Consider the following 26,118-nt stretch of genomic DNA (forward strand, 5'->3'; position numbering starts at 1 on the left):
CCCTACCTTGAGCAGGAGACTGGCCCCTCCTGTCTCCATTGCTCCTGGCAAGATCAGCACTCCCCACAGGCACTTCTCTCCGGGGTCACTTAGCTGGTTTGTGGTCTCCTAATTCAGAGGCCTGAAATCAGAACTTGGTCAGCCCCATGTTCCCATGAAGAAACAAGGTTTTGAAATGAGTTTGTTTCTCAGAAGCTTCCTGTGATCAGAAGAAATCAAAGATCCGAGGCAGGCCTTCCTTCTGGTGAAGCCGAGCAGCAGGCAGACACTGACTCTTGCACAGCCCATGTCTTGCTCAGATCAATGGATGGCCCGAAAGAAGCCACTCAGAGCCAGTGTGCTTCATGGGAGAGTTAGTTGAGAAGTGATACTTTGAGGACTTGATTTTTATCTCCTTCAGGATTCTCTTCTACTTGGCCCTCAGAAACAGTGGACATTTCTTGGACATGGTTGAAACTAATCTAAGATTCCACATCACAACATTGCGAAGTCCTCAGCAGGGGGCAGCACGTGCTGTGAAAAATGCACTGGGTTTACAGCCAGGCTGCCTCAGCTCCAAACCTAGCTCTGCAATGCAGCAAAGGCTGGGAGACCTCAGGCCAGTTACTCAGTCTCCCAACCTGGATCAAGCAAGATATCTGAAGGCCTTGCTGCGACTCATGGCACAGCAGGCATGCACGAATATTGTTTCTCTCACCTCTCCTTTCTTCCTGAAATTCCAGCCCATCTGTGTAGGCCAGCACTCCCAGGGCCACCACAGACCAGCTGTGGAACGCTGGGCTACTTTCTAAGCCTTCGCTTCTGCATCTCTAAAGTGGAGATATGACCATACCTACCACTTGAGGTGGTTGTGAGAAGTGCATTTTAAACCTTTCATGAGCCTTAAAAAGTAAGTCACAGCCTCTTTCAACTTCCGAGAGGCCCTGATGTCAGCCCTGTAAAAAAAAGACTAGGAAAGATGCGATTAAAATGCAGTGTCAGTTACAGCAAAAGAACAGGGGACAGTACCCGGGCTGCTTATCCACAGGGCTAAAGGCCCAAGGGGAAGCGGCCTGTCTCAGTAGCTGTCCAGTTTGGGGGCTATTACTAACCTCCCTTGTAACATGGTTTCTTAGCTGTAGAATGAGGATGATAGTTATAACCTGCTTAATAGGGCTGCTCTACAGCTGGCTCAGAGCAAGCATGATGTCAGTTAACTTCACCTCATCGCCTTCATCACGCCAAGCCCTCTCACGAAAGGAACACCAGACGGCAGTGGAGAACGAATGCGCTTTATTTCGATGTACAGACAGATGCCTCAGTTATCCAGCTGGCACAGGGAGGCCACCCCGCGGTTTATCCAGTGCTTCTGGGGCCTGTCCGTGGGGAGTTCAATGGAGAGGACATAGTTGGTAGAGTGGCCCGTGGTGGACAGGACGCCCCTCCGGGCGCTTGTCTTATAGACTGGACACTCGTATAGGCCCTGGTGCAGAAATGCTGCGCTTTTCCCAGGCTTCAGCCAGATGATGGGCAGTGGGTCGTAGAGGATTTTAGGGAGAGACTCCTCGATCTGCATTGTGTTCCTGTCCCAGCGAGCACCTTCTAAGAAGAGTCCTTTGATGTAGGCCCCGTCTTCTGGGCTGCTCTCCATGACGGCTTCTTGTGTGGTTACCTAGAAGAGAGGGCTATGAGTTCCGGGACCTGCCATTTGGAAAAGAGCAGCCTGGCTGCGATGTCTGCCTGTCCCAGCATGCACCTCCCAGAACGCTGGCTTCTGTGATGAAATGGCTGTCTGCTGCCCACGGGCCAGGTGCCCTTCTGTGTGGCAGGCATAGGGCAGGCACCAAACTAGGAGCCAGAGGCCACCTTCAATGGAACTAGCTGTGACCCTTTCTGACCCGGGACCTCTGAAGTGAGGGTAGGTCAGAAACAGTTATCTGGGGAAGAAAGAGAGCCTGGCTTGTAGTTTGGTTCAATTTCTGTGGTCTACAGACTCCCACATGGCCAAGTTCAGGCCACCACCTGCTTAATAATCAGTTCCAACTGGCTCTGGGGAGTTGGTATGAGCCAGCTCTAGTTCACCACAATTTATTTATTTTTATTGATTGATTTTAGAGAGAGACAGGAAGGGAGAGAGAGAGAGAAGCATCCATTTTTGTTGTCCCACTTATTTGTGCAACTCATTGATTGATTCCTGCATGTCCCCTGACCGGGATTGAACCTGCGACCTTAGTTTATTGGAACAATGCCCTAACCAACTGAGCTAAGCGGCCAGGGTATCCACCACAATGAGACTCCGAGGTAGTAAACTCTAATTCCTTCCAGTAAACGCAGAAAATGGCTCAGGTAGGAGAACAGGGAGTGGTGGGGGTTAGGGTGAACTACAGAGCATATGCTCCATTCTAAAATCACCCAAATTCTAATTGTTTTGTTATTGTCAATGGAATGTTTACCCCATTTTTACTTCTAAGTACTTATTGCTAGAATGGGAAAGGATATTGATTTTTGTATATTTAACCAGTCACCTTACAAATTCTCCTATTCTTATAGATATGATTTTAGGGTCTCTTAGTATTTCTAGGTATACAGTCATTTCAGCATCAAAAAAATGTGATTTTAGCCCTGGCCGGTTCAGTCAGCCTGCGGTCTGAAGGGTCCCAGGTTCGATTCCAGTCAGGGGCATGTACCTTGGTTTTGGGCACATCCCCAGTAGGGGGTGTGCAGGAGGCAGCTGATCGATGTTTCTAACTCTCTATCTCTCTCCCTTCCACTCTGTAAAAAATGAATAAAAAATAAACATTAAAACAAAGAAAAACACATTATTTTAAAAAAATGTGATTTTATATTTTTTCTAATGTTTATCCCAGTTATTTTTTTTTAGTGCATTAATTTTGGATTAACATTGTCTTCAGAGTTAAGTTTATTCACAAACAAAATTGAGCCTAGGGCAACCAGTTTGTGAAGTCTGGATTAGATGATCTCAATCAATCTTTCCACAGAGTTTAAAACTCTACAACCCGCCAGTCCCTCTGCTCCTTTCTCTCCAGAGAGTCTGACAGGGTGATACTCCACCACTGACAATTCCTTTAACTTTACCCCAAGGAAGGGACTCCCCAAGTCCATGAACATCTCTCCAAATGAGGAGCTGCCACATTAACTAGACAGCATAGGCGAATGCTTTCATTTTTCTTAGTATAAAGATGGCAGATTTTTCCTTTGAAAAGATAGAACCCTTTTATATATACAGATACATGGCCTTGGGAATCCCCTGGTTCTGGCAGGAATAACTTTTGGAACTACTTTAGTTCATGCTAAGTATTTCATTTGTATGTCTCAGAAGCACTTGTGCCCGCACATGGAACGTTCAGACCAGTAAGGAAACAGGCAGCACTGCCCCTGGCTGACCCCAAGCACCCGGGCCGAAGCTCCTACCTCAAACTCAAACCCAATGTGGTCGATGGGGATGGTGTACTTCCGGGCATAGTTCTGGGAGACACCTGTCAGAAACGACTGCGTGAAGTAGAACCCAGAGATCCAAAAGACCACAGGGGGCCCACCGGCGATCCAGTCCTGGGGCCACAGAAACAAAACTCAGTCCACACAAAGCCCACGACAGCATGAGACAGGCACTGCAAACAGGGCCCGTTCAGAAATAGCTTTTCTCCTTTCTGTGAAATAGGCGCCTTCCAGTTTAGCTTATGTTTCCCACTCAATGAAGGTACAAAGAAATACATTTCTGCCCGAAGAAACACTCGGGGAAGCTGGGTCCAGGCTGAGCGGCAGCCAGTCCTTGTAGCTGAGTGGCCATGCTGCCATTGGCCAAGTCCCCTGGATTCTTAGGACAAACATCTTGCTTTTTATGTCTAATAATCCAATGTTTACAGGCTAGCTCAAGAATTTTAAATTGCCAGGAGCCAAACCAAATGTATCTTTTAGCCAAATCTGGTCCACGAGCCACCAGTTTGTGACATTTATAATAGTTCCTGCACTTGCCTCCACAGGCTACAACCTTTCTAAGAATTCTCAACTCCCTCCTGCCCTCCACTCTGGGGAAACTGTTCCCAGAGGAGCAAATCCAGGCTGCAGCGCGCTGCCTCGCCTCCTCCCACCGCCTCTAGTCTGTCCTTTCCGCATGTCCTGGCCACCTGAGCGTGCATGCCGGGCACCTGGGACCCCCTGCCAGGCACCTGGAAGAAGGTCAGGCGGGCCAGCAAGTCGGCCACATAGCCACCCAGCGGCTTCAGCGATGGGTAGGACTTGGCCATCCACATGGCCGGCACTTTGCCCACGAGCATGCTGCTGAAGACGTCCTCCAGCTCCGAGGACATCAGGACCTGCCCTTTGATGGCGCGGACCAGGCTGATGAGGCTCTTCCGGATCACTTTGGTCAACCTGTGAGGACAAAGGCGTGCTCAGCCCCTGCCCAGTCGCCTTCCCCAGGACACGGACTCCTGGCTCCTGTCACTTTCCCTTTAAAACGTCAGACAGTTAGTGTATGTTCACGGCAGAAAACGTCTAGAGCTGAGAAAAATTAAATCACCCAACTGTCTTACCACTGGAAATAACTTGATGCACATATATCTTTCCAGATTTTTCTGTATATAAACAAATTATTTTTAAAGTAATTATACTAGATTATTTTTTTTGTAATCTGGTTTTCTCTCTTAGCATATAGGGATCTTTTTTTCCAATTTACAATATTTATCCTTTGTAATGACTGTAAGGTGTTCCATTTTATGTAACTACTAGAGGCCCGGTGCACGAAATTCGTGCACGGGGGAGGGTGTCCCTCAGCCCAGCCTGCACCCTCTCCAATCTGGGACCCCTCGAGGGATGTCGGACTGCCCATTTAGGCCCTATCCTAACGGGATTGGGCCTAAACGGGCAGTCAGACATCCCTCTCACAATCCAGAACTGCTGACTCCCAACTGCTCACCTGCCTGCCTTCCTGATTGCCCCTAACCGCTTCTGCCTGCCAGCCTGATCACCCCCTAACCACTCCCCTGCCAGCCTGATTGATGCCTAACTGCTCCCCTGCCAGCCTGATTGCCCCTAACTGCCCTCCCCTGCAAGCCTGGTCACCCCTAACTGCTCTCCCCTGCAGGCCTGGTCACCCCTAACTGCCCTCCCCTGCAGGCCTGGCCCCCCCCCCACAACTGCTCTCCCCTGCAGGCCTGGGTCCCCCCAAACTGCCTGCCCCTGCAGGCCTGGTCACCCCTAACTGCTCTCCCCTGCAGGCCTGGGTCCCTCCCAACTGCCTTTCCCTGTAGGCCTGGTCACCCCCAACTTTCCTCTCTGCCAGCTTGGTCACCCCTAACTGCCCTCCCCTGCAGGCTTGATCGCCCCCAACTGCCCTCCCTTGCAGGCCTGGTCCCTCTCAACTACCCTCCCCTGTTGGCCTGATCGCCCACAACTGCCCTCCCTTGCTGGCCATCTTGTGGTGGCCATCTTGTGTCCACATGGGGGCAGCCATCTTGTGTGTTGGGGTTATGGTCAATCTGCATATTACTCTTTTATTAGATAGGATAGAGGCCTAGCGCACAGGTGGAGGCCAGCTGGTTTGCCCTGAAGGGTGGGAGTTCCCTTGGGGCGTGGGGCGGCCTGGGCGAGGGGCCTGTGGTGGTTTGCAGGCCAGCCATGCTCCCTGGCGACCCAAGCAGAGGCCTTGGTATCTGGGGTTTATTTATCTTCTATAATTGAAACTTTGTAGCCTGGAGCGGAGCCAAGCCTTCTGCTTGCTCTGTGGCGGCAGCCATTTTTTTGGGGATTTATGTATCTTCTATAATTGAAACTTTGTAGCCTTAAGCAGAGGCCTGGGCTGGCCAGGGTGTGTGGAAAGCTTGGCTTCCTCCATCACCGGGGGCAACCCTAGCCTCCTGCTCTTTCCAGCTCCGTGGCTGCTGCCATTTCTGTTTGGATTTATGTATCTTCTGTCATTGAAACTTTGTAGCCTTGAGTGGAGGCCTAGGCTGGCAAGGGCAGGCAGAAAGCTTGGCTTCCTCCATCGCCGGGGAAACCCAGGCCTCCCGCCTGCTCTCTGTGGCCATAGCCATCTCGGTTGGGTTTATTTGCATATTCGCTCCTGATTGGCTGGTGGGCGTGGCTTGTGGGTGTAGCGGAGTGAGGGTTAATTTGCACATTACTCTTTTATTAGATAGGATTCCCCTATTGCTGAAACTTATTATTTCTACATTATTGTCCCTGCAAACAACATTGCTAGGAATATTCATTGATATCAATCTCTGTGCAAATAAATAATGATTTGCTCACTAAAAGGAAAAAGTTTAGGTCAAAGGGTAATGCAATTTTAATGGTTTTTATCTAAATTGCCATTTTGACCCAAACTGTTCTTTTTAATAGACTATGAAGCGCACCTAAGAAAAGGCAACTGAAGGGCAGCCTGGGAGATGCCACCCGTGCCTGTCCATCCCTGGCCTTGTGACCAGGCCTCGCCACGCCCAAGGGAATGCACCTCCGGCCCAAGAACCTGCCCCCAGAGAGAGCAGTCATCTCTAAGATTTATGAAATCCCAGCCAAATGGACACGAGAATGGTCAAATGCTAGAAAGGATTGTGGCTGAGGGACTGAGATGTCTGCAGTAAGAAAATGGAAGGGTCGAGCATTCTGCGCACTTGCTTCACTGAGGAGTCCAGGGCAGCGTCCCACAGACCTGAACCGTGACACCTGGACTCCTGCTTGCAAAAGTCTTCCTTCTGTTCTTGCAGGTAGGAGCTCTGCTCGCTCTGAGGTTTCAGTACCGAGGAGAGGACATTTACCCAGAAGACAACCATGGTTCCTCTGAATTGGAAGCTGGACTGTCACGGAGTCCTTCGGGGCTTCTCGTGACACTGGGTGATGGCAGTGAGGAGGGATGTTCGGGTGTTGTCCTGTGTGACCCGTCCTGACCTCACTGGAAAACAAGGCTGCTTACCTTGTTGGCTTGTCTGACCACAGCCAGTGGCAAAGGCTGTGGCAGCTGCCACCCCAGGACGAGCCTGGGGCCTCGGCAGGGGCTGGAAGCCACCAGGCCTGGTGCTTGGACGTATGAGGACTACAGCCCCTGGTGTCAAGTTACCTGACTCGCCATAGTGGTGCCACAGCCTAGTTCGCACCCCATACTTCGCTTGGTTCCCCCAAATAGCCAACTGCTTATTGACTCCAGAGAGGAACCCTAAGGCTGGGGAAGTCAAGAAATTCTTAGATGACATCCTTCTAGTTCCCTCGTCCCTCAGAGTCAGAGCTGCCCCGAAAGCTGAGCAAGGACCAATGAGGCAAATGGAGGCAGCCACACATGGCGTCTGCAGCACTACAACCTTGGAGGCCACAGCAGGGAGTCTCCTCGTCTGGCCTGGATGGTCTTTGGGAACCTTGTAATTTTGACTATAAATCAAGATAATCCCAGGGCTCAGTGCTATCTACAGCACCCAGAGAAGTGAGGAGAGAGCCCATGCCAGCCCATCACCCCTTCCCTGCCTCTCGGGAGAGGCCATGGGATGAATGTCTCCCCTTCCCTTGCTTCATTTACCCCAATTTCACATATTGGCTAAGTGCACAGGCTCTGGAATCAGACAGCCTGGGCTCAAATTCAGTTCTTCCACTGAATGACTGTGTGACCTTGCACTAGTTACTTAACCCATCTGGGTCGAAGTTTTCCCACCTATAAAATGGTGGGTGAGGGACTACTAACTGCATATTTCAAACAACTGCTCTGAGGTGGATGCAAACATATGCGTGGTGCTTGGAGCCATACCTGGCACCAAGGGCGCAAGGAAAGTGGCGCAATGATTGCTTCTACTTGTGCTTGGTATTGGTTTTAACCTGACACCTGACTTTGCAGATATCAAACGAATGAGTGAGTGAGTGAGTGAGTGAGAGAGAGAGGGAGGGAGTGAATAGGAGGAATGGTTTAATCTTGGGCCAGTACTTGTTGGTATAGTCCTATCTATAGCCCTCACTGTGGGCGAGACGAACCACTTCCACTGCAGAGCACCCTATCAGTGTCCACTTCCATCACTGCCAATGTGACCCCACCCCCGACGCCACCCCAGGACCCAAATAAGCCTGTCTGGCCCACCTGTTGAATCTGATGAGCTCCTGCCTCAGGACGGTGTTCATGGATTCCTCATAGACCACAGGGTACAGCTTCATGACCACTTCCAGGTCAAAATCCTTGGGAAGTTTGGAGAGTATGTCCTGGGTCAGCTCCTCAATCACTTCCTTAAAGGGCAGAGGAGCGTGCATAAGAAACAAGCCCGAGGCCAGGGACTGGCCTGGTGAACCTGAAGCCGTCGGCCTGGGTCTTTGTAAACATCTGCTGGACCTTCCTGGAATGTTCCTACAGGTAAAGGGGTGAGGTGGTGGGGGAAGACCCTCACACCATTGGGGAAGATGTCACCCTTGGCCCAGAAAGTCACAAGCTGAGCAAAGGGGGTCCTATTCTCACACCTGGAGGGAGCCAGCGCGGGAGCCTCGGGCAGCCCTGACGCTGCAGAACCCCAGCTGTGCATCCCTGGGTGAGGCTCCCACAGCTCTCCCCGGGGTCTTTCAGGACCCACCCCTGAGAGGACAGCCTCGTGCAGGGCCAGTGACAGAGACTCCTGGGAAGGCGTAGCCACACCCCAGCATGAACAAGGCGGTCAGAGCAGTGGGCCTTGCCCACCAGGTCTATAGATGGAGGATGGCGATCTGACCTCGAGAGGCCCCCAAAATGAGCCCAGGTGCTTCCAGCACGTGAAGCAAATAAGGTTGGATCCCACGTGAGAAAGTCACCTCCTTTGCGTTAGCACCTTCTCTCCTCATTCCCTCCAGGAGAGTCGCAGCCAGTGCTAACCGCATGCCCGGCACTGGCCCCAGCAGCGTCTGGAAAGAAGCTGCATCTGCGAGGCTGCCATTTTCTGTTTAGTGGCTGCCACGGCTTTCCCGAAATGGGGTGGGTTTCCATTAATGGTGCGGGCGTGCAGGTTTTGAATAAATACTTTTAAGGCAAGTAGAGTTGGATTTTAAATATTATGTGAAGGGAGTATAGGTCTATGTGGGTATAGCAGTGACTCCTACAAGTCCCATAGCTGACGTCGGACACACTGGTGCTTTTTGTGTCTGAGGACTCTCAGCAGCAAGACAGGGCACCTGTGCCCCCTGCCAGGCTGTGCCCCCTGCCAGGCTGTGCCCCTGCCGGGCTGTGCCCCCTACCAGGCTGTACCCCCCTACCAGGCTGTGCCCCCTGCCAGGCTGTGCCCCCTACCAGGCTGTGCCCCCTGCCAGGCTGTGCCCCCTGCCAGGCTGTGCCCCTGCCGGGCTGTGCCCCCTGCCGGGCTGTGCCCCCTGCCAGGCTGTATCCCCTGCCGGGCTGTGCCCCTGCCAGGCTGTGCCCCCTACCAGGCTGTACCCCCCTACCAGGCTGTGCCCCCTGCCAGGGCTGCTAGGCCCCCACTTTTCTGCCTCCTTGCTCATCTCTCACAGTCCTATGCCCCCGGATGGAAAACCTCCTGGGTAATTGAACTCAAGTCCAGTTACCTGTGGAGATTTGCCACTCGCGCCCGCCTGTCTGGGGAGCGTCAGCAGCACCCCCTGAAACAGCTGGTTGGTCTCCTGGTTGTCCTTGGTGATGTCGGCGTTCTCGTGGAGGCCGAACACCTCTGGGTGGGCTGTGATGGGGAGGTTCCTGAGGTACTCGATGTAGGACTGGAAAGAAAAGCTTCAGGTGACATACATGTAGGCTCCTGGGGCCCCACAGGTCCCTCAGGGCTTGGCCAGACCCAACCCGGGCAGAACTCACACTGAGCAGGGAATGGGCACACGCACAGGCACGCACACGCTGTGCAGGAAACACACCCCAAGCTCGTCCCCGTGCTGGGGCTTTGGAGCTAGACAGAATGGGGCTTGGACCAGCCCCAACACACTCTCACTGCCATGGCTGGTCCCGGAGCCTCACTCCCTCATCTGCCCGTGGGAAGGCAGGGAACGCTGTGAAGGACACGCCTGGGCACACAGCGGGGCGCAATGAGAGACGCCCTTCCCATCCTCCCTCCAGATGTCTTGTTTCCCTCGCTCCTTTCTCATCCTCCCGTCCAGTTTTGGTCCCTCCCCTTTCACCACCTTCTGAACCTTTTTTTTCCAAGTAGCATTTGCCAGGCTGTTCGCTGCCAAGGCTTCCCCTTAACGTCCCTCTTCCCCCAGGAATCCCTCCTATTTTGAGAGACCTGGTCTACCAAATACTCAGTATTCATTATACAATAATGATGTCTCTCTCCCGGGCTTTTAGGAATATTGGGAATAGCTTAGGGCCCAAGGCAGGAGGCTCAAGGCGACCCCTGGGCCCTCACTGGCTGCATGGCAGACCCACCCCGGGAGCAGGGCCTTCCCTCCACGCCTCACCTGGTAGGAGCCATGCGGGGGGATGTAGTAAATTTCCCCGGGAGCGACATAGTAGTGGTCCTGCTCGATGTCCTTGCAGTAGAAGGTGGACAGCAGGGACAGCAGGAGACGCCTGTCTTTGTCGTCAGTCACTCTGCCTCCATAGTTACACTCCCCTGGAGACAACCGCAGAGGGGGAGGCTGAGCCCAGGCACGGGCACCGTGAGCTTGGTTACTAGCCAAAGCCAAGGATTGAGCCCAGGAGCCTGTGGAGACCAGGGCTGCTGGGGCAGCGCTCAGCTGGGAGGAGAGCAGATCTGTTTGCTGTTGCGGCTGCTCAGAAAGAACCCAGGCCACCACGTTACGTGGCAAACAGCTAAACCGAAGCAAAGCGATGCAATCACCAGTGATGGCTCCACAGGCAACAAGCAGCATCTAGGCATCTTCTACATGTGTGTGCACGTGTGTGTTTGTGTGTACATACATGTGGCAGACACTATAGAAATGTGGTTCCGGTCAAGAGCTCTGGCATGAGGCAGTCCTGGGCTCCAGCTCCAGCTGATTTCTGGGTTCCAGCCTCTGCCATTTACGAGCAGCTTCCCCACTGTCAAGACGCCGAGACAGCACCGAGCCCATCGCACCAGGCCCATCACACCAGGCTGGGGAAGCATGAGCAGCAAGCGGAGCACAGGGCTCGTCCGCCTAATTATAGCCGTCACACGCCTAGGAGGCCGAGGCCAGCCCCTCGCCGCTGCTTTGGGGTATGGCCCCCTCCCACTCCCATAACTGCATTCTCTGCGATTAGGGCGTCTGCTCAGATTTCTACAAGAACCAGGGGCATCAGGGCACCTGCCAACCCGGGACACATCTTCCAGCTGGTCCAGGTCCAGGGATGTGGTTCCACCTGGTGTTTGGAAGTTGTGGACAACACACTAGCCTGCAAGGAGGGGACGTGTGCATGTGTGCGTGTGTGCGTGTGTGTGCGTGCGTGCGTGTGCGTGTGTGTGCATGTTTGTACGTGTGTGTTTGTGTGTGTGTGTGTGTGTGTGCGCGCGCGCGTGCGCGTGCGTGTGCGCAGGACTCTCCAGAAGGGTCGGCTCATTTCCAGTCCAAACCATTCCAGAAAGAGGAAGGTCTACAGACAAGAAATAGGAAGTATGACCCAAGTTGGGAGCAGAGGCCTGTTTTTCTTGGTCCCGAGTTGGAGGAGGGTCCTGGTGCGTGGCAAGGGAGGGGCAGGACTAAGGGGAGCTCCCAAGCTGGCGAGCTCCCGTTAGTCCCGTTTCACCGCCATGGACGGGAGGCACCGCAGCTCGCTCTGTGACATCTCAGGCCTCAGCACAATTTAGCCTGAACATTAGCGGCTTGTGCACTGTGACGAGGTTGTGACAGTTGCAGACTGCAGTACGAAAGGGAGCGCAGTGTGTCATGGGCACCAAGTGAAGGTTGTCCCCTGCAGAGACCGCCGGGCCTGTGACCACCCCTGCAACTAGCTTTCCTCAGGGTCGGTCATGAGCCCCTGGGTCTTGCGTGTATGAGGAAGGTGACTTCCTTCTGGCCACTTCTCTGCTCTCTGAAGCACGAGCGCAGGCTGGGCCACACCTCCTGCCTTAGGCCTCGCTGCTCCTGCGCAGGCGGGGCTGGAGCATCGGGAAGATGATTGCATCACCATCCAAAGGCGGCTGCTCCTGGGTGAGGGGCTCTGCCGAGCCCTCAGGATCACCCGCATCTGCTCTTCCCTCCGCACACAGGAAGGCTATGCTATGGGCCCGTGCGGGTGGTGGGGCAGGCGACGTTCCCATGCATTTCATTCCTGGCACGAGCTCTTTAGTGCTGGCCTGTGGCACTGACCACACAAGTGTATGTTGAGAGGGTGGCATCAAAAGTTGGTGGAGCCCGGCCCGGGTGGCTCAGTGGTTGAGCATTGACCCACGCACCAAGAAGTCACTGGTTCGATTCCCAGTCAGGGCACATGCTAGTGTTCCAGGCTCAATCTCCAGTGTGGGGCGTGCAGGAGGCAGTTGATGTTTCTCTCTCATTGATGTTTCTATCTCTCTCCCTAACCCCTCCTCTCTCTAAAATCAGTAAAAACATGTTTTTTAAATAAGTTGGTGGAGCCTTTGCCAACTGTGCCCCTGACATAATTCCAATGAGCAGTAACTTTTGCCAGTTCATGCTGGACATGTAGATCGGGCAAGAAATGGGCCTTTGATGCCTGACACCCTTGAGATGTGAGGCCTGTTTGTTATGTCAGCCTAACTAGTCTATGGGGCCTGTTGGGGGTGGGGGGGACAGCTGTCCTCCAGCTGCCGGCACCCGGCACCCGTGGGCAGGCTGGTCTCTGAGCCTCAGGCAGAGCTGACTGAGCTGCAGGGTGGTTGGACACTCAGTCCGTCCGTCCGTCCTGCCATCTGCAGAGGTGCCTGTGCTTCTGGAGAAAACCCTCCCACAAACCAGCTCCCATGCACTGATGCCATGTGTCCCTTGGGGCTTTGTGTCGGACACTGTGCTGAGTGAAGGTCTGTGTGACCTTCTGCAACTGAACTTTATCACTGGAGAGCAGGACTTCTCAGCCTTGGCACCATTAGCATGTGGGGTTGGGAGTCCTGCTCGGGGGGCTGTGCTGTGCATCCCGGGATGTCTCGCACAGCCCAGCATCCCCCTGCGGCACTCCCATTTAGCTGTGACCACCCACATGTCTCCTGACATTGCCACATGTCCCCGGGGGTCAAAATTGCCCTCTGCTCTCCAGCCTCAGTCTCATCAGCTGTGAAATGGGCCACTCACAGCGCATAGATTGCCAGGACACCCAGTGCACTACTCCGCTGTGGACAGAGTGGCTCTGTGGAAAGCTACCTCCCAGGTGATGGGCTCACAAATCCCTAGCTGGGCGAGCCATGGTGGGGAGTCTCTCCCAGGCCCATGACTGCTTCAGTGACAGGCTGACCTTTGTCCTAAGCAGGCCCCAACCACTGTTTCTGGGCACCCAGGGTAACGCCTTTGAAACGCCTCCCTGCAGGCCCCTCAAGTGCACCCCCTCAGGACAGGGTAGCCTGACTGTCCTGTCACTGACCGCCTTGCTCCCTCCCCTTCCACGCAACCTCCCGCGGTGCCTCCTAATTCCACGAGCACAAACCAGCCGCAAACCGTCATGCTGGGAAGCATTTTCTCAGTCTGTCCAGGTCTGGCTTCCAGGCGTGCCCTCTGTTTGGCTCAGATAAACTCTTACAAGAACTCTCTACAGCCCTGGCTGGGTGGCTCCATTGGTTGGAGCGTTATCCTGTATACCAAAACGTCATGGATTCCATTTCTCATGAGAGCACTTACCCAGGTCTCAGGTTCCACCCTGGTGGGGGTGCACACGGGAGGCAGCCAATTTTGTGTGTCTCTCTTTCCCCCTCCCCCTCCCCTTCCCCTTTCCCTCCCCCTCACCCTTTCCCCCTCCCCTCCCCTCCCCACCCTCCCCCTCTCCCCCTTTCTTCCTCCCCCTCCCCCTCCCCCTCTTCCCTTTTCTCCCTCCTCCCCGTCCCCTTCCCCCTTCCCCCTTACTTCCTCTCCCTCCCCCTCTCCCCTTTCTCCCCCTCCCTCTCCCTCTAAAAGTCAACACATCCTCAAGTGAGGATTGGAAAAGACCGCTCTGCAGGTTTGGGCAGTGTCTGCAAAGTCCCTGCCCCAGGCCTGGGGAGAGGAGCTGGGCAGCCCTTAGCTCTGGGGTGAAGAGATGGGAGTGTGGTCTGCAGGGCATCCCATTTCCCACCAGGCGGCACTGTGACCCCTGGCCATGGCATTCCAGTCACTGAGCACATCCCTGTTTTACCCTTGAGGATAAAACCAAGTCTTCTACACCTACAGCCCTCCATCCCAGACAGCAGGCGACGGACACCAGGCTGCCGTGTGGCCATGCTGACTGGATTGCTTTCACACAACTGCAGGGTTCCACCTCAGGTCCCTCCGTGGGGAACCTCTCTCCTCATCCCCATCCCACGGCCTCTGCCCCTTCTTCTCCCACTTATAACCCCTTGTCACCCCTCAGAACCCATCTCGGTGCCTTCGGGGGTTTTCCACGACCATCTCCTGCCTTCCAACTCCGCATGCGTTTCTCTTGTTAACTTATCACCGCGTTGTCATTAGAAACAGTTCCTCCCTGTGAACCATGAGGGTAGGGATTAATATCTTAATTTCTTTCTCTTTAAGACAATATCTGGCCTGGTGGCAGCTGGTGCGGCTCAGTCTGCTGAGGGGAACCTGAGGAGTCGCCGAGATGGCGGAGGAGCAGGAGGACGCGCTGCAGAGCCCCTAAGCGCACAGTACCTGTCAGGTAGGTGAGAGCGTCGAAGGGCACGTCCTTGTAGTCATTCAGGAACATCTGGACCTGCCGCACGCTGATCCTCAGGTCCGACTCATTGAACTCGTAGGGGATGTTCCAACCTGCGGGGGGCGGGCAGCGGGGCTCAGCGTGGCCAGACAGAGGCTCGAGGGGGCAGCCTCACCACGGACTGCGACTGCGGCCCTCACGGAGGAAGTGGCCGTCCTACAGCCAAATTCCCGCGCCTCCCCTGCGGAGGGGGTGCGGCGCCTGCGGTGAACGGGAAGTGTCAGCCAGCTGGACACTGTGGAAGCACAGGGCTCCCGGCCTGCCAGCAGGGCCAGCAGGGCAGCGGGGCAGCCAGCTTCAGGCACTCCCTCCCCACGGAAACGGGAGGCCCTGACACTGGGGTTTGCTGAGAAAATGCCCGGGGCCACACCAGGAACCTGAGTGCGACCCGAGCTTGGTGTCAGAAAGCGGTCGATGGGGCCTGTGCCCAGTGGAGTCGCTTCATCTCCTGAAAGGTCACACTCAAATTAAAAATAATAAAATGGCAGAGTCATAACTCATGCTCTGGCAAACCGGCTGTTGGTTGCAAGCCAAGGAGGTGCCCAGACTTTGGGAGACCTGCATTGGGGGGCGCGGGAGACTGCGGGAGACCGTGGCCCGTGAGCAGCCAGGCGGGTGTGTAGAGGAAAGGAGGAGGATGCTCATAGTATCATCCAGAGACAGTTGCCTCCTGATCTAAGGAGAACCAGCTGAGGGGCCCTGCAAGGGTCATTTGCAGGCTGTTGAGCAGAATCAGTGGCAGCCGCGGTGGAGAGAGGGATCCCACCTGCAGCAGATGGCAAGGGTGGCTGTCAGCGTGCGCTGCTCTGCCCTCATGTGGGAATCAGTCAGTATCTAGTTAAGTTAGGCCATGGCTGGGTATGTTCATGAAAACATTACTTTTATTTTTTTTTGAGAAGCACAGACAAATATGTCCCAGCATATTTCTTTCATTGTCATGCGCATGTGAAAAGAGCTACCTACATGCTATAAACTACCTGGTGGCGCTCCGTGGACAATGGCCACTGTGCCCAAGATAGGCGCATACACACCACAGGGGCCCGCGATTCTCTCACCGACACGTGACTTCAGCAACACCTCTTTTCCTGGCATCCACATTGACCTGGTTATGGGGTTGCCAGGTTTATTAAATAAAAATACAGGACCCTCGGTAAAGTCATAATTTCAATAACCAACAAGTCCTTTTCAGTACATGCGTGTCCCAAAGGCTGTGTGCGCACTTCTCTCATGTCTCCCCACAGCCCTCTGAGCAGAGCCTGAGCCCCGCCCGCCCGCAGTGACCGGCCTGGCGCCCAGCTCTCCTACCTAGTGGCCCAAAGTTCCGCCTCTCTTGAACGATGGCGTGGAAGAAGCAAAGGCCAAACAGCAGCTTCTGCCACATCTCTGCCTTCGTGCAGCTTTGGAAGAAGACGGGGTCGGAGATGGGGTCGTTGAGGTAGGAGCGCAGGAGGTTGGCCCGCAGCCCTTTGGGAGGCTCGTTGGTCATTTTGATCCCATTCTGGAGAATGCTGACTGGGAACTTCTCCGAGGGGTAGCTGGTCAGCCAGAGTCTGGAAGGACAGCAGACCCAACTACTTAGAACAATGCAGTAACTTAAATGGAAAAACCAGCAACGAATAACATGAGCCACCACCCACTGAGCACGCCGGTGCTGGCCCAGGCTGAGAACCAACATGTCCCTCCCAGCCGCTTTGTAGGGGTTTGTGACCTCTCTGACCGGAGAGGACATGGAAGCTTGGAGATGCCGAGTGGCTGTTTCAAGTGCATACCACCTAGACGTGGCTGAACTGTGATGCGAGCGCGGGTCTCCCTGCCGTCCAGGCCCCCGCCTCCCGCCCCTGCTGGACTGGCCGAGCGCTAAAGCCCGCACCCAGGAGAGGCGAAGTGAGCAAGCTTCCAGCTCCCAGCTACTCAGAGCCTGGCTGTTAGAGAAAAAAGGGGCAGGCGGTGGAGAAAAGGCAAGCAAACCAATGCCAGTAAATGCATCCTAGAACCAAGACCACAGGACAGAAGAGGAATAATGTCCCCGTGGGAAGAGAGGTTTCTATTGGGGAGAGAAGTCTGCAAACTATGGCCAGGGCGCGGAATCCAGCATGGCCTGCTTTTGTAAATGAAGTGCTGGGCCCTGGCTCTGCCCCTCATTTACATACGACTTGCTTACGGCTGCTTTCAAGCAGTTGACTAGTTGCTACAGAGACCACGTGGCCTCAAAGTATAAAATAGTTATCTGGCCCTTTACAGAGAAAGCTTGCTGACCGCGGTCATGGAGGGGCATTGGAACAGGCCCTGAAGATATGGAAGGCTTCTGCCTTCAAAATATAAAATTTTCTCTTTGCCCACAAAAGTGGGAGCATATGCAAAAGTATGTAGAAGCAAAAAGATGAGAACTGCACCTCAGCCAGGTTAACACTTTGGCACACTGTCCTCCAGGCTTTCCTGCAATGTTTTCTACCAGAGCTCCATGGCACCCTGTTTTGTTTCATTTTGCAGGAATTCAAAATTCTACAACTAGAAGGAAAGAGAAAAGCACACTGAGACTCAGAGGATCTGCGGAAGGCAGAGATACTAAGACATGCGCGTGCACGCAGAGAGGGCGGGCAACTGAGTACAAGGCTGGCTTTCTCAAGCGGAGGGAGACAAAAGCTCCCGACTGTGCTGAACTCCAGTTCCAGGCAAGACTCTGGGGCTGCAGACTCATTCAGGGAGAAACTGGACTGTCTGGCAGCGGGTGAAACTTGAGGGCGGCTTTCTCTCAGAGGTGCTTGCAGCGATTACCACGGGACACTAAGACCCAGGGGCCTCTTAGGGCAGGGCTGATGGGGAAACCAATGCTGTCTGCTCCACTCTGAGACTCCGCCCCATCTAAGCTGAGCACAGAGGCTTTTGCAAGTCCTGTCTCATAAGGGTATCTCCAGCACAGAAATTCTCCCAGCGTAGACACAGCTGATCCTGACAGCCAATTGGCCTGGAGGTCAATTCCTCACAGTGATACCAACAACAATCAAGGCTTAACTACAACAAGACTGTGCACACAGCCCACAAAGGAGTGCAAAAAGAGTGTCCACATCAGGTAACTGGGGAGGCTGAGCCACTGGGCCCTATAGGACACCTACCACACAAAGCCACTCTATCAACTCAGGGAAGCAGCCAAAATGCAGAGACAAAGAAACAGGTCACAAATGAAAGAAATGGAGGAAAGCAAACGACTGGATATAGAGTTCAAAATCATGGTTATAAGATTTTTCAAGAATTTTCTAGAAAATGCCGATAAATTTAGTGAGACCCTTAAGGATATGAAAAAGGACCAACTAGAAATTAAGCATACACTGACTGAAATAAAAAATATTATACAAAAATCTAACAGCAGACTAGAGGACCGCAAGAATCAAGTCAAAGATTTGAAATACAAAGAAGCCGAAAACACCCAACTGGAAAAGAAAAAAGAATCCAAAAATATGAAGATAGTGTAAGGAGCCTCTGGGACAACCTCAAGCGTACCAACATCCGAATTATGGGGGTACCAGAAGAAGAGAGAGAGCAAGATACTGAAAACCTATTTGAAGAAATAATGACTGAAAACTTCCCCCATCTGGTGAAAGAAATAGACTTACAAGTCCAGGAAGCGCACAGAACCCCAAACAAAAGGAATCCAAAGAGGACCATACCAAGACACATCATAATTAAAATGCCAAGAGCAAAAGACAGAGAGAGAATATTAAAAGCAGCAAGAGAAAAACAGTTAATTACCTACAAGGGAGCACCCATACGATTGTCAGCTGATTTCTCAACAGAAACTATGCAGGCCAGAAGGGAGTGGCAAGAAATATTCAAAGTGATGAATAGCAAGAACCTACAACCAAGATTACTTTACCCATCAAAGCTATCATTCAGAATTGAAGGTCAGACAAAGAGCTTCACAGATAAGAAAAAGCTAAAGGAGTTCATCACTGCCAAACCAGTATTATATGAAATGCTGAAAGGTATTCTTTAAGAAGAGGAAGAAGAAGAAAAAGGTAAAGATAAAAATTATGAACAACAAATACATTTCTATCAACAAGTGAATCTAAAAATCAAGTGAATAAAAAATCTTATGAACAGAATAAACTGGTGAATATAATAGAATCAGGGGCATAGAAAGAGAGTGGACTGACAATTCTTGGGGGGGAAAGGGGTATGGGGGGAGCAGGAAGAGACTGGACAAAAATCGTACACCTATGGATGAGGACAGTGAGGGGGCGGTAAAGGGCAGAGGGTGGGGTGGGAACTGGGTGGAGGGGAGCTATGGGGGAAAAAAGAGGAACAATTGTAACAATCTGAACAATGAAGATTTATTAAATTAAAAAAAAATGTAGGGCTTTCTTTTCAAATTCTAGACCCCTATATACCCTTTACAATAATGACAACATCCAGTCACGAGAGGCTTGCGTTCCTGCATGGCAACATCGGTGGTATCAGCAGGGGCCGCTCTTCTTAAGGCAGGGCTTCTCCTTTACCACAGTCCCCACTGCTCCCTATTGTGTCCAGCGCTGAGGCTGACTGCCAGGATGATTGCTACTGTACTGTGGAAAGTGGAATTCCTCTGCCCAGTCCTCCTCACACATTTGTGTTATAGTCCTGGCTCCTGTAGGTACTTGAGTTCCTGACTTTTGGATTAGGAACATAGTATAGAGGACCTTAATGAATGATTTTTTCTTCATTGAGTGTGTCATTAATGGTCAATGAATCAACTCATCATCCCAAATCAAATAGAATTCTTGAAACTAGTATATCCCACGTAAACTCTTACAGAATCCTACCTGAGTCTTACATGGATAGAGTCAACTATGGCCTAGTCTGATTTTGTAAATAAACACCAAATACTTTCCTATTTTTAGGCAGACATGACTAAAATGAAAATATCCATTAAGCTTTGGAGTAGAACAAGAGTTGGCAAAATCCCTGTAAAGGATCAAATAGTTAAGAGCACAGCCTTTGCAGGCAGGTGGTCCTGCCACATTACCTGTAGCATGAGAGCATCCTTGATAATATATAAGTGAGCATGGCTGTATCTCAACAAAACTTTATTCATGGACAATGACATTTTAATTTCATATCATTTTTATGTGTCACGAAGTATTACTCTTCTTTTGATTTTTTCAACCATTAAGAAATGTAAAAACTATTCTTAGCTTACACACCAGACAACACCAACCAGTCGCCTGGGCGTGGCCTCGGCCATCTGGCTGGCCCTGATGGACAGGAGCCTCCACTGCACACTGGAGCTGAAAGGGGCTTTGAAGTCTGTCTGGTTCATCACCTTGCTCTGCAAATGCACAACCAAACCTACTTGCTGGGCTTTAAAGTTCACAAAAATCGCACAGCTGTTTCGTGTTTCATGGCGCCTGAGAAATATGGGCCAGAGCAAGGACAGCGGAGCCTAGATTACAGGTGAGATATTTTTAAAGACAAATAATTTTTAAGAATCAGATTTGTTGACGTTTAATGTACCTTTCCAGACACATTTCCTATCACCTCCCCTCAACAACATCTCACAGCATGTGCCCCAGAGTCCAGCATAGCTTCTCAGCGCTTCCTTAACATGCATCTTTGCTTTTACAAATGCTGTCCCCTCTGCCTGGAATGTCCTTCCTGGCAAACTCCTATTCATCTTTCAAAACCCCAGGCCAATATCAGTCCTCCAGGTCTCCCCGACTCTCCCTCCCCCTCTCTGTGTCCCATGGCCCTTCTTAGAACATGAACATTGTTTCTCTGCAGGCTGCCTCCTGCTAGACCAAGCCTCCTAAGGGCAGAACTGTGTCTGTCGTCTTCGCCTTCCCCGCCACCAGCATGGTGCCTGGAGCTCGAGCTGTGGCAGGACCGGCAGTGTGGGAGCGTCTCACCTGAAGCTGACGTTGGTGTTCTCAGGAACAATCACCTCCTCACAGATCTTCTCCAGCGCAGGCATCCAGCTCGTGGCCAGGTGGCAGTTCTGTAGGACCACCCAGGTCCCATCTTTGATGGCGATGTTGATCATTTTGGCCGCAATAGGGCCTTGGCCTTGGCCAAGGGATATGATCTGTGTTTTGATGCCTCCCATGCCAAGATCTTCAGCAAACTTCAGCAGGCCTGGGGCCAGGAAGAAAAGGGGCTTTTAAAAGAGAATGAGCCAGCGAAGTCCATATTAACAGTAATGTCACAGGAGGGGCCACATTACAATTCTGGGCTCCAAAAGACACTCACTGACTTCTGGTAATTACAAATAAGTAAGTCTCGGGGGAAGTTTCAGACTTCTGTAAAGATGGAGAACAAAGATACTATTGGTTCCTCTTTTGCTCAGAATATACAGACATTCTTGATTTTTAAAAATTACAGAAACTGAAAAAAAATCAGAGTTTGAAGGAAAGAGAAATTCCCAGGTACCAAAAATAAAGACAGAAATCAAAACAAGAGATGAGCACAGAACCAAAGAAGGAGCTGGGGTTTTAGAAATGTATTTTCCCAGGAAAAACAGGTGTTTGTGCAGCGGAATTTCAGGGAAGTCTCTCTCACTTCCCTCTCCCCCAGAGGCAGCAATGCTGCTAGGTTTTGTGAATCCTCCCGGAAATATTTATGCGCTTAAATCACGCAGAATAAGATTATCCTTACACAAATCGTATAACACCACATTTGCTTCCTTCACTCAGACTTTTCTCTCATCAGTGCATTTGTAAAGGCCTTCTTCTTTTTCATGGTTACATAGTATTTCACCATTGGAAAATACCACACTTCATTTAACCCGTTCACAAGCGGGTGTTTGTCCATGGGAGTTGGGCATAACTTTGCACTCAAAAGAGGTGGGGTGCTGGAACTGAGGTTTTTTTAAAAAAAAATAAATAAATAAAGTAAGGATCCTCAAAGGGCTGCACCTTCATGGAGAGAAGGCCAGAAATCTGGTCACTGACTCAAGAAGCACCGTGGAAGCTTGCCACTGGCTTGTAGCCTGGATGGGAAAATAAAAACTCTCCAGTGAGAAATCAAAGCACGCAGCCTACATCACAGGCAAGCCCACACCCTGTGCCATGGGTCCCCCCATATACAACTGACCCGGAGCTGGAAACCCGGGCACCACTGTTTGCATATATAAACTCTTCAGTTAGGGCACGCCTGAAACCCAAGAGAGGTGAGACTCCCACAGAACAACACACGCTTGCTGTTTGTGAACGCACAGTAAACAACTCCCAACTCCCAACCACGCTCAGGGAATGACAGCACAGACAACAATGGGAGAACTGATGCCCCAAGGATTACACACGGACTCTGCTGTGGGCTGAATTCTGCCCCCTCCAGATCCATATCTTCAAATCCTGACTTGCAGGACTGGGACTGTGACTGTGTGGAGACAGGTCTTTACAGAGGTAGTTACAGTGAAGTGAGGTCATGAGGGTGGGTCCTCATCCACTATGACTGGTGTCTTTTTACGAGGAGATGAGGACACGCATAGGGAGAAGACCCTGTGCAAACACAGGAAGCAGGTGGCCACGAGCAAGCGGAGAGGCCTCAGCAGCAGCTGCCACCCGCGCCCTGAGCGTGGACTTCTGTTCTCCAGGACCGGGAGGAACCACGTCTGCTGTTCAAGACACCCGTCTTTGGTATTGGTTGTGACAACCCTGGCTGATCTTTGGCGATAACGTATTGGCACAGGAGCCTGGAAAGGAGACCCATGGCTCCCAGCTGCCTCCTCTGACTGCCTTCCCTGGCAGGTGCTGGCTCCACCTGGGTCAGGTGCGTGTCACACCCCTCGGCCTTCGCCCAACACTCCAACCTTGTCATTTGCATTTCTGACATTCTTCCTTCATTCAGCAACAGAGACAACTAACGCTTTGCGATCCCTCAACGGAATAAAAAACTAATTTCTGTCAACAAATCATACCCTTTAATAAGCACAAATGATTCCTGGAAAAATACACAACCTTGGAACAGTGGTTACTCCTGGGAGCACTAGCAGGAGGAGGCACCTTCACTCTACATAAGCGTTCCTCAGCCTCAGCTCTCCTGACACGCTGGGCCGGATAATCCATTGTTGAGCCCTGTGCACTGTGGAGTGTTTAGCACCCTGGTCTCTACCTACTAGATGCCAGTAGCATCCCTAGTTGTGACCACAAAAATGTTTTCCACTTTGTCAAATGTCCCTTGAGGGCAAAATGGACCTGGTTGAGCCACACTTCTACACCTTATGGCATTGTTTGGTTATTTTTAAATCATGACTCAGTATTAATTATCCAAAAAGTTAAAAAATTAAAAGAAAAGAGGAAAGCCCAGCTGAGAGAAGCGATAGTCAGAAAAAATGGTTTAAAACAAAGGTGGCCAATTAGCAGCCAGGCTAAATCTAGGCACAGCTTGGCCCTCACACAGTTTTTAAGACAACATTTGAATGAGCTATCAAGATGTAAAAAGGAGTGCTTTTGCATTTCTTGTTTCTCTTGAAAAAATCAGATGATCTGGCTCACATCGCCAGAGGGCACAGTGGGTGGAGTAGCAGCTGGCCCTTTAGGAGGGAAAGAAGCCTGCAGTCACCTTGTCCCACCCCAGCCTATTCACTGCTCAGCCTTCAGAGCCCTCTGAATTTGAGACGCCTGCTAAATGGGATGTGCTATTGCCATCCATTCACACTTTGGGCTCTTCGTGTCCTTCATACAACAGTCTACCCTTACCTGCCATTGGGTCTGCGCTGGGAGACAGTACGAAAATCAGGGGTGTGCAGCAGCTGGAGTCACTGTAGGACCCCTGGAGGTCAAATGTAGGGGCTTCAATGTACACGTTGCCCATGTGCTCAGCAATGAACTCCCGGGTGGCTGGGATCATCTTGTCGGGCCGCAAACATCGGAGGATCACCATCCTCTCCAACCCTTGAAGAAACTTCCAAATGCCAGGGAACTTCTCCTCATGCGGGGATGCTGAGTCATAGATGAGCTTCCATTTATCAGCATTTTCTTCCAAATGTTCCATCAGCCCTTTCAATCCTGGCAACGAGGATGCACGAACCACTTCGGCCCATGCTTTCTCAGACAGCCATTCAGAAACTGGGTTGGGGAAGGGGTTGTCCAGGGCAACGCCTCCAGTTAGAAGAAAGTACCAAATTTCCTCATTAATTAGCTTTTTCTCTTTCAAGATGCCAATGGTCAGGAGGAGGGAGAAAACCAGCTTGTCCTTCTCAAACAGAGAGCGGCAGATATTGTTGTAGATGCTGAGGGTGAAGTACTCAATGATGTACTCGATGCGCAGGTCCAGCTCCTCACTCTTCTTGCTGTGTACCAGCGACTGCATGTAGAGGTTGATGAACCATGTCAGGGAGTACTGGTACATCGGCTCGATGTTGGCCAGGTCAGAGATGCAAAAGAAGATGGTGGCAGAGTGGATAGCCACTGGCTTGTAGCCCATCCGAGTCTGGTCAATCTGCGTCTCTGTCACCGAAGCAATTTCCTGTTTCTCAGAGATCTCTTCAGACAGCTCCTTCGAGGAGGACAGGACCTTGATGGCAGTCTCATCCTCCAGGATGTTGCCCTCTGACAAGGAGAGGACCTCTAGGATCTTGTCTTCAATTTCTTTTAACTGCTTCTTGTTCTTGGCACTTTCCACAATCAGCTTGTTCTTTTTCTCTTCCAGTTCTGGCTTCTCCTTGGCAGCCACGATGCCAAGCAGCTGATCTTGGAGGCCCAGGGGGGTGATCATGAAGTTGAGGAGGCAGACTTTCACAGCGACTTCAGGGAGGTAATGCGGGTTCCTCAAGCGGGTTGTGATGTATAGCTTGAAGTCCTTGGAGTATTCGATGATGTTTTCACCCAGCCGCATGTACTCCACCCCTTGCTGCCTGAATGTGGACTTGAGCAGGATGGGCTCAATGAAGGCATCCAGCTCTGCCCCCACGTTCTCTAGTAGGACAGGGGTGCCGAACTGCAGGGCATTCTCCAGTGTCCTCACATAGTTGCTGTCCGAGAACTTGGTGACAGACAGCTTGTTCACTTTCTCCATGTTCTTGATCCACTTATTGGCCTGCCCCTGAGGGTCAATCATCAAGGCCCAGCGTCTGGAATTGGACACAATGATGCCATTGTCGATGGAGAAGGAATCAACAGGCAGCCCGGCGATCTGCCAGGCTCGGGTTTTTATGGGATCCCCTAATGTGTTGCTGAGACTGAAGTCACTGGAGCCGGGGATGACCCTGTCGTTACACTGGGCCAGCCACTGCTTTTGGCACTTGGCCCGATAATCCACAGTAAAGGCCCCCAGGTAGGCCACAGTCCCTGCAGACACCAGCACATCCCCAGTCAGATTAGTATAGCGGATCCCCAGCTGCCGGGCAGCCTCTGTCCATCGGTCCTTCTCTCCCCCAAGACCGCTAATGAGCTTTTCTGCCCTGATGAGCTTCTGGGAGCAGATATCAATGTTTTCTTCCAAGATCATCTTCTTGGTGTTCATCTCCTCAAATTCATCATTCAGGGCCTGGAGGCGGTCCTCCACCAGCTTCAGCTCTGCTCTCTTCAGGTTCAGCTTCTGCATCTGGATGTCCAGTTTCCCCTCCGCCTCCCTCAGCCGCTCCCGCTTGGGAGCGACCACCTTGGCCACGCGGTCGTACACCTCCATGGCCCTCACCCACTTGCACAGACCCTCACAGGCAGATGACACGTTTTTAATGACGGCCGGCTGGAAATCTGGGTGGTCGATAAATCTCTCTCGGATCCGTTTCATGATCATTAGGGGGATGTTATCTTTGTCATATGTCTTAAGACTCTCCAGGAACTTCAGATCTCCAAGAATCTTTCTTGATACCCCCCAGTAATCTTCTATCATTTTGCCTGTGAGATGAGCAAAGGGATAAGACTATCATTAAGATTTCTGGCTGAGACTTAAAGCTTTGCAGTGAGGGCTCCTCGAATCTGGCAAAAAAATTCAAATCCTCCAGAGGACTTTAAGGGCAGAGAAAATACTCTGCATGATACCATAACGATGGAACCGTCCTTATATATTTGTCCAAACCCATAGAATGTGCTCCGCCAAGAGCATTCGATCGTGTAAACTATGGGCTTTGGGTGAACCACGTAGGTTTGCTGTGGTGGCAGATGTTGATAATGGATGGAAGAGGCTGTGCATGGGTGAGGGCAGGGGAATATGGGAAACCTCTTTGATGTGAACTTAAAGTTGCTTTAAAGATACAAAATCTAAATAAAAAAAGGAAAGTCTAAGCTCCTCATCATGGTCTGGGAGGCCCACTGACCTCACCCCCTCATCGCTGCCTTGCTCTTCAGACGGCAGTCACGAAGGGCCTTCCTGCCCCGCCTCGCTGTCCCGATGCTTCCCTACATGAGCTGCGCACAGCCTGCAGCTGGCTCCTTACCAGACTGTGGGCTCATTTTAGAAACTACCCTCATGGGCAACAGAGAAGTTTCCCTAGATGA

At 51.8% G+C, this 26,118-nt stretch overlaps 1 protein-coding gene across 2 annotated transcripts in view; it reads right to left on the reverse strand.

Annotated features, from left to right (window-relative positions):
• Positions 1-1,256: 1,256 nt before the first annotated feature.
• DNAH3 (dynein axonemal heavy chain 3) overlaps positions 1,257-26,118 on the reverse strand; it is a gene marked incomplete at its 5' end in the record, with an annotated part of 199,493 nt that continues 174,631 nt past the window's right edge. For both annotated transcript variants that reach the window (XM_080680101.1, XM_080680100.1), the window contains 10 exons: positions 1,257-1,651; positions 3,412-3,549; positions 4,167-4,371; positions 8,054-8,196; positions 9,493-9,660; positions 10,354-10,508; positions 14,644-14,760; positions 16,013-16,257; positions 20,587-20,812; positions 23,377-25,518. In XM_080680101.1, coding sequence (XP_080536227.1) covers positions 1,298-1,651; positions 3,412-3,549; positions 4,167-4,371; positions 8,054-8,196; positions 9,493-9,660; positions 10,354-10,508; positions 14,644-14,760; positions 16,013-16,257; positions 20,587-20,812; positions 23,377-25,518 — 3,893 coding nt within the window. In that variant the 3' untranslated portion in view covers positions 1,257-1,297. The remainder of the gene's footprint in view (positions 1,652-3,411; positions 3,550-4,166; positions 4,372-8,053; positions 8,197-9,492; positions 9,661-10,353; positions 10,509-14,643; positions 14,761-16,012; positions 16,258-20,586; positions 20,813-23,376; positions 25,519-26,118) is intronic.

The sequence above is a fragment of the Plecotus auritus genome (genome assembly GCF_963455305.1).
Source record: "Plecotus auritus genome assembly, chromosome: 7".
Lineage (NCBI taxonomy): Eukaryota > Metazoa > Chordata > Mammalia > Chiroptera > Vespertilionidae > Plecotus > Plecotus auritus.